Source organism: Sminthopsis crassicaudata, chromosome X (assembly GCF_048593235.1).
Source record: "Sminthopsis crassicaudata isolate SCR6 chromosome X, ASM4859323v1, whole genome shotgun sequence".
Taxonomy (NCBI): domain Eukaryota; kingdom Metazoa; phylum Chordata; class Mammalia; order Dasyuromorphia; family Dasyuridae; genus Sminthopsis; species Sminthopsis crassicaudata.
Genome location: NC_133623.1, coordinates 4,469,019 through 4,481,757, shown reverse-complemented (window position 1 = coordinate 4,481,757; position 12,739 = coordinate 4,469,019). Strand labels below are relative to the sequence as shown.

The window sequence follows — 12,739 nt, the reverse complement described above, 5'->3', positions numbered from 1 at the left end:
GACTTTCCTAAAAGATGGAAAACAAGGGATTTTCCAAAGTGTACTTTTGGTTCTTGGCAAAATCCTAGACTATAGAAGCAAAAGGGCAGGCTGAACACTGCTCCATGCGACCCAAAGCTATTGCTTGGCACTCATGTCCTGTGGATGCTGGGAGATCCACCTCTGGGTCAATGGGATCAGGAGGGGAAACAGCTTTGCCCACCTTGAAGGGCATCATTAGTGGTCTCTGGGGTAGGGAATTCCTGCCTTCCCCTACTGAGTTCTGTGAATACAACAGGCAAAACACAAACAAGTCCTGCCTTCAAGGAGTTTACTGTGTACTGAGAGAAATGACTGTTTGCTGAGGCAATTGGGGTTAAGTGACTTGCCCAGGGTCACACATCCAAGAAGTGTTAAGTGTCTGAGGTCACATTTGAACTCAGATCCTCCTGATTTCAGGACTGGTGCTCCATCCACTGCGCCACCTAGCTGCCCCTTAGGATATGACTTTTTCAAAGGTAAGTGAAATCCTCTCAGGCCAAGAAGTAGGAGGCCATTCCTGGCATGTGGAATACCCTGGGTGAAGGAAGAACAAATCCGGGACTGTCTGGCTTGCAGATGAATTCCCTCTAACCAATCTAAGCAAAAGACAGTCAGAGAGTGGGGAGGCACACACAGCCTAGTCCCAATGTCACCTGCCTCAGATGGAGGAATGGACAGAGCGGAACTGAGGACTTCCTAGGAGGGAAAGGACTCAAGCCAATGATGGAGGGAGAGCACATGGAGCAGAGGTTGCTGGGAAACAGTGATAAGAGGATTCATGGCATGACCCACAAAGTAGTGAGCTTGGAATCAAGAAGGCTTGGGTTCAAAGGCTGCCTCAGCCTGTGGACAAATTACTCTTTCTGAGCTCAAGTCCCTCCCTGGGATTTATGTCCCAAGGCTGAGGCAGGTCACAATCTGCAATGGTGGATGGGGTTCCCAGGTCCCAGATGTACTAACAGAGGAAGAACACCACAGAGGTCCTGATATGTACCACTGAGCCTGAAGAGCCATCCAAAAACAGAAAGAGCCTCTACTCTGGAAGGTAGGAAAGTACATGGGGGAGTAGGGAAACCACTTAAAGCATTCAAGTAAGAAAAGGCAGAAAATCAAGAAGTTGGGTTGAATGGAAACATCAGCCCTGGCTAACAGTCCTTCCCAGCAGCCCTAGTTCCAGTGTGAGATGTACAGTGAGTGAATCTACCCCAAATAATCACATGGACTATCCACGCCCGACCTGTAGCGCAGCCTTCCACACTCATGGTGGTCTCACCAGCCACCGTTGGACATACCGAAACTTGACCCTAATGTAACGATGTCATTTTGGTCCTTGGAGAATGAGAGACAACCACCCCCACCCAATACTCTGACTCAAACCGGCAGACTGGAGGTGTTGAGCAGAGATTCCATGTTCTGCCTCACGAGTACTGCCTCCGGTCTAAGGCAAACCTGCCACAGGGGTCTCCTTGCACCTTACCTCCTGACAATCATCTTCAGGATCCGGAAGGAGCCCTTTATGAGGATGAGGGCTTCTTGTCGGGAGCCGTACAGGGGGGTACCATTGATATTCACCAGCTCATCCCCAATTCTCATCTTCCGGGAAAGGGCAGCTTTGCCTCCATCTTCAATCTACAATGCAAAGAACAGAATGTGGATATAAAACTTCAGGGCCTACCTCTCATTTCCTGAAAGTGTCTGCTTTGGCCCTGAAAAGGAGATGGGATCTATGTCATTATCTCCATTTTACAAACAAGGAAAGTGAGTTAATCTGCTAGCCAGGAAGTGGCTGAGCTGAGCCAGGAACTCGCACCCCTCTGACAGCACTCCTGCATTTCTCCCAAACAACTTAAATGGCCCATTCCACCACAGGCAGCACTTACTTACAGAGTAAGAGGGCCCTGGGGCCTTCTTGGGCTCCTGGCAAAGCACCAAAAAGAACCCAACCAAGATGGAGAGCTCTTTAGCCCTTCCCAGGCTTGGAGTTCCTCACCAGGGCCTAGACACCATCCCCAGCTCGGGTGATATATTAACCTAAATGGAGCAGACACAGGGATGGTTTCATACCTAAGCAGTCCAATTACCCACATGATAGTTATCCCTGGCAAAACTTGCTCTCAATATCTCTTGATATTGTTAACTCATCTGGCTCATTAAGCTGTCCCTTTACACAAATGAGATTTCTGTTTGTTCTAGCTTAGAGTAGGGTGAAAAGAAAGACCTTTTCAATCACAGCATCTAATTAACAAGGACTGGGGCCAAACACCAGATTCTACCACCTGTGTTTGCCCATCTCCCCTGATGCTGCCCTCCCCATGAGGGCCCCAGAGTCTTCTTAGTTGGTGGTGACAAATAGCGGTACAGGCAGCCTGAGTGGCCAGCTAAAGATCCTCTGGAGGCCCAGGATCTTCACCGACCCCACTCTCCCCCAACCCCGTCCTTTCTGACTCAGCCAGTTGCCCTGCTCTTCATTCCTGTCCTACCCCAACTCACTTCTCAGGTTTGGAATCCTCCCAGCGAGGGTTCAGATCTATCTTATTTTTCCTGATTGGCTTATGGCCAATCAATCTCCAAGTCAATGTTCCAAGCGTATATTAATTTCTACAAAATATGCAGCAGATGGCCCCTTGTCTCCAGGGGACGGGCTAGACAAACACCTTGTACAATGAGGCCCTTCCCTGACAGCTAGTGCCACAGCAAAGGTACGGCCTGGCAACTCGAGAGGAAGAAGCAATCTTGCCCTTGGCTGCCATTTTGTATTCTCCCGGGATGTGACGCTCCACGTTCCCTGAAAAGAATCCTTCTGTCTGCATGAGGGAGTAAGGGATGCTTTTAATGTTCAATCTTCCAATGTTCAATCTTCAGAGGAGTTTTCCAATTTCATTTTTAAAATTTCTGAATTTCAAAAGCCTTTCAAAATATGGAGATGTAGCAGATGAGATTAAAATGAGGTGGGGGCCAATGGCCCCCTAACCAGTCAACTGTGAAGTCCTATCAAGGATGTTTTTATTAGCCTATAGATAATTAGCTTACATCCAAATACTGTTGAGTAGACCCCCAGAAAGGATGACTTCTCCCCTACCCTAGTAGCATCACCTACAGACCACAGGCTGTTGAAGAACACCAGCAGGACAGTAAAGGACCAAGGATTATTCGTTTCAGAACTCCCTCTGAAAAGATGAGAGTAGGGTGACAAGGGAACTTGATTTGTCTACAGCACTTCAAGTTTGTAAAACCTTCAGGTTTCTTATTCCATGTGATGTCACAACAAGAGCCCTGGAAGGTCAGAAGTCTGGGTATTATTGTCAGTGTTTTGTAGTTGAGAAAGCAAAGGGATGATGTGCCCAGAGATAGGATTCTGGGAACTGAATGGGAATCACAACATAGCATTCTCACTCTTTCTGTTGGTGTTTGCTGGTTTTTTGTTTTCTTTCTGATTTGATTTTTCTTGTGCAACAAGATTATTGTATAAATATGTATATATATACTTCCTAGCTGTGTGATCCTGGGCAAGTCACTTAAAACCAATTGCCTCAGCAAAAAACAAACAAGCAACAACAAAAAAACAAATAAAAAGAAAAACCCTAAAAACCCCATATATTGGATTACTTGCTACATAGAAGAGGGAACGCAAAGTTTAGCAAGGATTAATGTAGAAAAATTATCCACGCATATCTTTTGAAAATTAAAAAGTTTTGGGGGGCAGAGCTAAGATGGCGGAGAAGGCACACACTCTTTAAGCTCCTCTCATGCCCTCACTACCGATCTTTGAATTTAGGCTCAAAAATAGTGCTTGACTGGTTAAATTCATGAAGATTAAAGGTGCAGCAACTTACCAGCCGAAGATAATCTGAAGGACCCCCAGAGCAGGTTTGTCCTGAGGGGCAGGAACAAACCAGGAAAGTCTGGTGTCCTGAGCAGATCAGGGACAGGGGTAGCCTGTGGCTAGAAGAACAGTGGAAATGACCTTGCCATAGGCTGATTGCTTTGCCTTGATTGTAAAGCAGGGGACCAGCAGAGAGATTACAGCCAGAGGTACAGAGTACTCTAAAAACACCAGAACTGTACCCCTCCCCAAACGGGAAGTAACTCAGCATAGACCAATGCAACTATGCAGCTGCACATTGAAGCACAGCCAGGGCAGCTGCAAATCTCCATGGCAGGGGGGTGCAGCCCAAGGAATCCTCTAATCTGCACAGTGGGGGGCTTGGGCTAGGGCAACAGAACTTCCTGCATCCCACTGTGCTTCCAGGGCAGAGATACTTGCAGTCCATTAAGGGCTATTCCCTGGTCAGCTGCTAATACCTACAGCCCCACAGCCAGCTTTGGATTGGGGTAGTGACACTTTCACTGCTCATTCTTGAGTCAGGGCAGTCATTAATCCACATAGAGGGGTTCTTAGTAGGACATCCCCCACAGCCAGGCCATGCAGACCTGAGTCACTTCCTTTGGGGAACTATTTCCCAAAGCACTCCTGCACCTGGCCACTCTTTGTAGCCGGTTGACAGGCCATCCATACACCTACCCCTGTTCTGCAGAGGAAGCTGGTAACCTCCTGGCCATGAAGGCAGACCCTACAGGCTTTAAAAAATGAGTAAAAAATTAAAAGGGCTATTGATAGCTTCTATACAGAAAGAGAGCAGATTTTCAACCCTGAGGAGACTAATAGCACACATTCTCCAGACAACTGTTGGTCCCCAACACAAAAGGCTTTCCTAGAAGAGACTATTAAATACCTTAAAAGAGAGCTAGAGAAAAAATGGGGAAAGGAAAGAGAAGCTATGCAAGAGAGTAACAACTACCTGAAAGGTGAACTGGAAAAGGTAAACAACTTCCTGAAAGGTGAATTTGAAAAGGTAAAAAAAAAAAACTCCCAGAAAGTACAGGGAAACAGAATTTGTGAATTGGAAAAGGTAAAGAACTTCCAGGAAAGTAGGATTTGTGAATTAGAAAAAGAAAATAACTCATTAAAAAAAAACTAGTGAAATGGCAAAAAATCCATAGAGCAAAACAACTCATTTAAAAAAATTGATCAGGAAATAAGGTTGCCCACTATCACCATTACTATTCAATATTTTATTAGAGCCACTAGCCTCGGCAATAAGAGTCGAGAAAGAGATTAAAGGAAATAGAGTAGGTAATGAGGAAACCAAACTATCATTCTTTGTAGATGATATACTTAGATAACCACAGAGATTCTGCTAAAAAGTTATTAGAAATAATCTACAACTTTAGCAAAGTTGCAGGATACAAAAAAACTCACATAATCCTCAGCATTTTTATACATCACCAACAAAATCCAACAACAAGAGATACAAAGAGAAATTCCATTCAAAATAACTTTCTATAATATAAAATATTTGGGAATCCATCTACCAAAGGAGAGTCAGGAATTATATGAGCAAAATTACAAAACACTTGACACAAAAATAAAGTCAGATTTAAATAATTGGAAAGACATTCAGTGTTCTTGGATAGGCCGAGCGAATATAATAAAGATGACAACACTCCCCAAACTAATCTATTTATTTAGTGCTACACCAATCAGACTCCCAAGAAACTATTTCAATGACCTAGAAAAAATAACAACAAAATTCATATGGAAGAATAAAAGGTCAAGAATTTCAAGGGAATTAATGAAAAAAAAAATCAAATGAAGGTGGCCTAGCTATACCAGATCTAAAACTATATTATAAAGCAGCAGTCACCAAAACCATTTGGTATTGGCTAAGAAAAAGACTAATTGATCAGTGGAATAGGTTAGGTTTACAAGGCAAAATAGTGAACAACTATAGCAATCTAGTGTTTGACAAACCTAAAGATCCCAACTTTTCAGAAAAGAATTCATTATTTGACAAAAACTGCTGGGAAAACTGGAAATTAGGATGGGAGAAATTAGGCATGGATCTACACTTAACACCATATACCAAGATAAGATCAAAATGGGTCCATGATTTAGGCATAAAGAATGAGATCATAAATAAATTAGAGGAACATAGGGTAGTTGACCTCTCAGACTTGTGGAAGAGGAAGGAATTTGTGACCAAAGGAGAACTAGAGATCATTATTGATCACAAAACAGAAAATTTTGATACCATCAAATTAAAAGGCTGTTGTAAAAACAAAATTAACAAGAAAACAAGGTTAGAAGGGAAGTAACAAACTGGGAAAATATTTTTACAGTTAAAGGTTCTGATAAAGGCCTCATTTACAAAATATATAGAGAACTGACTCTGATTTATAAGAAATCAAGCCATTCTCCAATTGATAAATGGTCAAAGGATATGAACAGACAATTTTCAGATGATGAAATTAAAACTATTTCTACTCATATGAAAGAGTGTTCCAAATCACTATTGATCAGAGAAATGCAAATTAAGACAACTCTGAGATACCACTACACACCTGTCAGATTGGCTCAGATGACAGGAAAAAATAATGTGGAATGTTGGAGGGGATGTGGGAAAACTGGGACACTGATGCATTGTTAGTGGAGTTGTGAAAGAATCCAGCCATTCTGGAGAGCAATCTGGAACTATGCCCAAAAAGTTATCAAACTGTGCCTACCCTTTGATCCAGCAAAGAAATACTGAGGAGGGGAAAGGGACCTGTATGTGCCAAAAAGTTTGTGGCAGCCCTTTTTGTAGTGGCTAGAAGCTGGAAGATGAATGGATGTCCATCAATTAGAGAATGGCTGAATAAATTATGGTATATGAAGGTTATGGAATATTATTGTTTTGTAAGAAATGATCAGCAGGAGGAATACAGAGAGGCCTGGAGAGACTTAAATCAACTGATGCTGAGTGAAATGAGCAGAACCAGGAGATCACTATACACTTCAACAACAATACTGCATGAGGATGTATGCTGATGGAAGTGGAGATCTTCAACATAGAGAAGAGCTAATTCAGTTCCAATTGATGGACAGAATCAGCTACATCCAGAGAAGGAACACTGGAAAATGGGTGTTAAACTATTTGCATTTTTGTCTTTCTTCCCAGGTTATTTTTACCTTCTGAATCCACTTCTCCCTGTGCAACAAGAAATTCTGTTCTGCACACATATATTGTACTAGGATATACTATAACACATTTAATATGTATGGGACTGCCTGCCATCTAGGGGAGGGGTAGAGGGAAGGAGGGAAATTCAGAAGAGAAGTGAGTGCAAAGGATAATGTTGTAAAAACTTACCCATGCATATGTACTGTCAAAAAAAAGTTATAATAATAAAATTAATTTTAAAAGTGTAAAAAAAAAAGAAAATTTAAAAGCTTTAATTTAAAAAAAGAGAGAAAGCAAAGGGAGGGTGAAATGAAGAGACTTTGTCCATGGTGTCAGGAGTAGGATCTAAACAGAGACTTCCTAGCGACTCCAAGTCCAATATTCCACGTGTTCCCTTTAGAACAGCCCTCTGTCTGCCATATGAATTCTGGGAGGAAAGATCTGAGGTTCCTCAGCAAAACAGGTCCAGAAATTTATGATGACAGTCTATTGGAAAAGAAGGGCTCCCCTCATAGTAGCAATAATGCTAGCTGTTCAGAACAGGCCTTTGCTAAGGGCTGGAGGGAGGGGGAAGAACGGGACAGGAAGACAGGCAGATGGTCAGATCATCTGATGGACCATGTGACAGTGGCGTCTGACACAAGAAGGGCTAGAATTCTACCTGCCTAAGTGTCCATCCTGCTCTGGCCCAGTTGTGACCCAGAGACTCAAAGGCAACTAAGTAGGCTCACCTAAAGCTAGTTTGTCATGTGTACTAATGTATAAAACAGCATAGCCCTTAACACCCTTGGGCCACCCTCAACTTCTTGGTCTGCAGCTTGGGTCACAGTTTTATGAGCAACTCCAGCATTCAAAATCAGACCAAGAGGGGCAAAAGTATACATCTATGGCTCAATCAACTCACTGGTCAAATGAGAAGCAAGAACTACTTTTCTGCCAGCACAGGCAGTTTGCTTACCTCCCAAATATGTCTGGCGGAGTCCTGAAGTGAACGCAAAACCTCCACTTGCCATAATGGAAAAAAGACCCATTTTTCCCAAAGACTTGTGGCAACTCAAAAGTCTTTGGACAACTTTCTGAAGAGAGCTAGGGCCCCTGATTTCTCTCCCTTGAAGCCCCTCCAAATTCTGTCCAAATGACTGTGCAGTCAATGACTGATTAACAATTCTAGTCAGCATATTTGTTTTCAGCGGAATTAAGGACCCAGGTGAGCTCGTGTGCTTTAGAGTTCACGGGAGCCCCTCCCAGAGTTACTATAGGCAGGACCTCTAAGACCATAGGATGAGGCACAGAATTTTAGTCTTTTCAATCATTTATCTCCTTTTAGCTTTCATTTTATGACACGCCATTGGTCCCAGGGCTAAGTCCTCATCCAGGAAAGCATTCCTGATCACTTCTAACACTATTCTATCACCTCCAACCATGATCACACAGCTCACACAGGAGTGGGCAACCAGCCAGAAGTCCACCACCATGGTGATTGTGGACTCTGCACACTGAGCATCCAAAGTCAACAGCCTTTCAGCCTCCTCGCCTTTATTACAAATGGCGAGAAAGAAAGAATGGCTCGTCTGGATCAGGTCCAGGGTTCTCGCGCTTCCAAAGCTGCCTCTCAAACCCTGAGAAATTTCATCGCAGTGCTCGCTGAGCTTCCTGTATTAGCCTTCAAAGTCAGAGGACAGGAGCTACAGAGGAAAGCCCCCTTAATTTGGAATCAGGGACCTTGGTTCCCAAAATCATAGGATGGGAGTTGGGAGGGACCTGCTCAGTCTAGTGAACCCACACCATTGATTTCCACTGCTTAGCGCCTAGTCAAGGCCCGTGAATGAATTGCTGATGACAGGTCACATTTCAGAGGCTTGTTCTTGCAGCGCAAAGAGCCTCGCCAGCTGTACGAGCCTTCTTTGCCATCTTAGCCCTCAGCCACCCAGTATGGTAGACAGAATGAAATTAATTCATTCAGTGCTTTGGGAAGACATGGAGAGAATGTCACACCCAGAAGTCACGGAGGCTCGACTTCAAGCTTTGGCCTCCAACACTTAGGAACTGTGTGACCCTGGGTACGGGCCTTAGTTTCCTCAGCTGTAAAATAGGGATCATAATAGTACCTAGTGCCATTCTTACAAGGATCAAATGAGACAATATTTGTAAAAAGTGCTCAGCACTTACATGTCGGAGGTGCTCTATAAATGCTCATCCCCTTCCCTTCCCTTAAGTGACCTTGAACAAATCATTTCTCTGTTCCAGGCCCCAGATGCTCCATTTATCGAATGACGACTTTCAATGAGGTGATCCCTAAGCAAGTGAAGGTTTAAAAAAATATGCAATCAGAGGTGGCTCGTTAGGGAGACCCCTTCTCTGCTGGTCAATGGGATTGGTTTGAGCAGCTGCCCTGGTCTGTGGAGCTGATGGATTCCTGGGCACTGGCTGGCTTTGTCGGAAATGTCAACTACTTCACTGACGCCAATTCCCGAGGAAGATTACCTTTGGCATCTTTGCACAAGATGGCGGCAGTATCAGCCACGTTCAGTCTAGATACGGGACAGCCCAGGGAATCCCAGAAAGGCAGCAATCTGAAGGTTGTGGCCGGTTCCCATAGCTTCCTTGGGGGTGGGCAACCCTGCCAGCTAGCTAGCATTTCCCATATTAGGTGGAGATGAGAGCCAGGCTAATATGAGCAAGCAGCAAAAGTAATGAGCCAATATGTTCATTAGGGCCTGTGTTACCCTGACTGTCAATTTACTTCCACGAATATTTATTAACCACCTTCTGGGTGCAGGGTAACTAGAGACATCTCTCTCATAGCTCTCAAAAGCCTTGGTCTAACCAAATCCATTGGCGTCTGTCAATGGATGATCATGTGACCCAATCTCCACACAGTCTCCATTTCTATACAGCCAGATTCCAGGCCCAGTGTTTGCTCAGACATAATGACAGCTGTGATCCAGTCACTTCAGAGAGCCTTAGTGACAGTAACAGAATGATCCTTCACGGTGGAACAGACGCTTCCATTCAGGAAGCCACTCACTGAACTTCCCTGCTCTGGATGACAGGTGGCCTTTATCAACTTGGACTGGTTTTGAAGGGGAAAGGACAAGATGAGCTTGAGCCAGCCATCTGATCCTCCAGGAAGAGCCTGACCTGTTCTCACCTACACTGGGAATAGCGCCTTCCAAAGTTGTTCTGACCAGATGTGCATTTACAGCGTGGCTGGCCTGATCCCTTCCTTTTACAAAAGAGCCAACTGAGGTCTGGAGAGGCTGAGGGACTTCTCTAAAGTCACACAGCTAGGTAAAGGCAGAAAAGGGCACCTTTCTCCAGACTTTCTAACTCTCTCAGGATACTTCTGGGATATCGCCTTCCAAAAATGAGCCCAAGTCAAAGACTAAAGAAGACTACAGGGATCGGGGAATGCCTGCTAAGACAGCTGGGATGTACACATGTACAGAACTGGTGTTGGACACGACTGGGCTGGCAGGTGAGCCAGATACGATTGAGGTGCTGGACATGACCAGGCCGGCAGGAGAGCTAGATGTGATGTAATAGTAACTCCCAGATGCCCAATGGGCATTCATGCCATTTCAGAGGATTTAGAAGAAGGCCAGGAACAGAAGAATTGGGCGGTGGGGGCGCCATGAGCAAGAACGGCCCAAGAGAAAATTTGGAGGGACGGTCCACATCCAAGAGCTCCCAGAGCCACATGTGGTCATATATGTTTGTACATCTCTTGGTCGAGTGCTACAGATAAGTGATTGGGCTCCACCCCCCAGCCCCACTCTAGTAGAACAGCTGGAGTGGGTGATGGGGGGCAATGGGGGAAATGCACAAGGTTGGGTTTTCAAAGCTGTTCCTCCAAGATGGCCTCTAGCCAGAAAAAGATGGGCTCCAAGCTTTTAGCCCAAGAGCCCCCCAGGTAGGCAGGCAAGCCCTGAGCGCAGTCAAGGGGTCCCCTCCACTACTGAGAATGTATAGGATGATGAAGGAGGAGGAGAGAATATTAGAAAGCGTCCCTCCAAGGACACACACTTCTATATGAGCCTGCTCAACATCTTGGCCCCCCCAAGGCCCTGGACCCCAAGGGGATTGGGGAGCACATCCAGCCTAGAAAGGCTCTCAGCCTCACTGTGGTGGCTAATTTGACCCCAATCCCAAACCTGAAGCAGCCCTTGGAGCCGTGTCCCCAGAACAGGAAAAATAAGGTGTCACCTGAGGGGTGACGGCCCCTTCGGACTTCAAAGAGACCCCCTGATTACTTCTTTAGGTAACGAGGCCTGCCTCCTTGACACGATGGGCCCTGAAGGCTCCTGCTGAACGAAGTGATGCTGAGATTAGACAAGGTATGCCTGGCTCGCCGGGGACCCTGCCTCAGCCCCCAACACCAATGCCTAAATCCAGCCATGAAAGTATTTGTTTTGTTCATGCAGGCAAGCCTTCCCTGGCCCACACTGGGAACGTAGTTTCGGTCCTGATCAGCAAATGAGTGTCATGTGCCAAGAGAGTGTGCTCAGGACACAGGTAAGGGGTGCCGGGGTCCCAGACGAAGCGAGACACGGTCTGGCCCTCCTGCCTCTGTTGAGGCTGCCATCTAGCCATGGGCTGGAGGGCCTCCACATCCAGAAAGCATCAGGAAAATGAGGCACTGTTCTACAAAATGATTCAGAGTAGTTCAAACAGGAGCTCCCAGCTCTGGAGACCCCTGAATCCTAGATCCTTCTCCTCTACACTCCCTGTGTGACAAGGCCCTCCCTCCTTTTCTTTCCTCACTCCAATGGGGCTGTGTTTCTGTAACCCTTGATGTGAGTCAATAAGTGTTCCTCCAGAACCAGCCAGCAAGCCAGACTCCATGTGCGGATAGGAGCGGGAGTGGGCCAGGCTCCTTCAGGGGATACCCTCCATCTTAAAAGGCAAGGAAGGGCAAAGAAGTCAGTTCAGCCTTCTTGGCAAACCTTTCCCGGTGACAGAAATGTTTACCGTTTCCCGAGTCAGCCGAACATTCTGGACTTGGGAACGAAGCAGATGGTGCACCTTTGTAGCGCCAGGCCGGGTTCCCCCCGGGATGGTGCAGAAATGACTCTCTCCTCCTCTGTCTCTCATTAACATGCCTTAAATAATCTACAACTCAGCTGGCTCTGCACATCGTAAACCATGAAAATGCACGCAGACCCGGGAGGCTGGAGGTCGGGGATTTGTTTCCTTAATTTATTGGAGGAGGGGGGGCTCCCACCTCTATTCCTGCCCCAACCTCCCCCTCCCCATTTCTGCTTTAAATAAGAATTTTTCTGACCAACATGCAGCTGAGGTGGAGAAGGAGAGGCGGGGCCTGACTTTGGGGGAGGTAGACATTGGGCTGGGCCAGATGGCAGGAGCCTCACTCCGAAGTCTAACCACCAGAGCGCCCAGCCTCCTCTGCTGGTTGGAGGGCTTGTGTAAGTTGGGGGGAGGGAGGGCCCCCCCCCCCAGCTTTTCTAATGGGCTTCCCAAGGCAGGGAGGATTCGCAATTAAAGAGAATGATATTTGGGGCTGAAGTGATCCTAAGTGTCCTCAGAGGCCAGCTTCCTTCCAGGGACCGGCAGCCAAACATCCTGAAAACAGTGGGCTCCAAATAAAGGGGGATGCTTAATCGAGAGAGTCGGTCTATCTGTAGCTGCCCCACCCTATGCCCTCCCACCCCTTGGCCTCCATCACGGGGCTCCCCCAGCTCTAGCCCAGGAACCAA

At 46.0% G+C, this 12,739-nt stretch overlaps 1 protein-coding gene across 2 annotated transcripts in view; it reads right to left on the bottom strand.

Moving 5' to 3' along the window:
• The window catches only part of SHROOM4 (shroom family member 4), a 138,117-nt gene that overhangs the window by 66,843 nt on the left and 58,535 nt on the right, over positions 1-12,739 (bottom strand). For both annotated transcript variants that reach the window (XM_074276950.1, XM_074276951.1), the window contains exon 2: positions 1,499-1,650. In XM_074276950.1, coding sequence (XP_074133051.1) covers positions 1,499-1,650 — 152 coding nt within the window. The remainder of the gene's footprint in view (positions 1-1,498; positions 1,651-12,739) is intronic.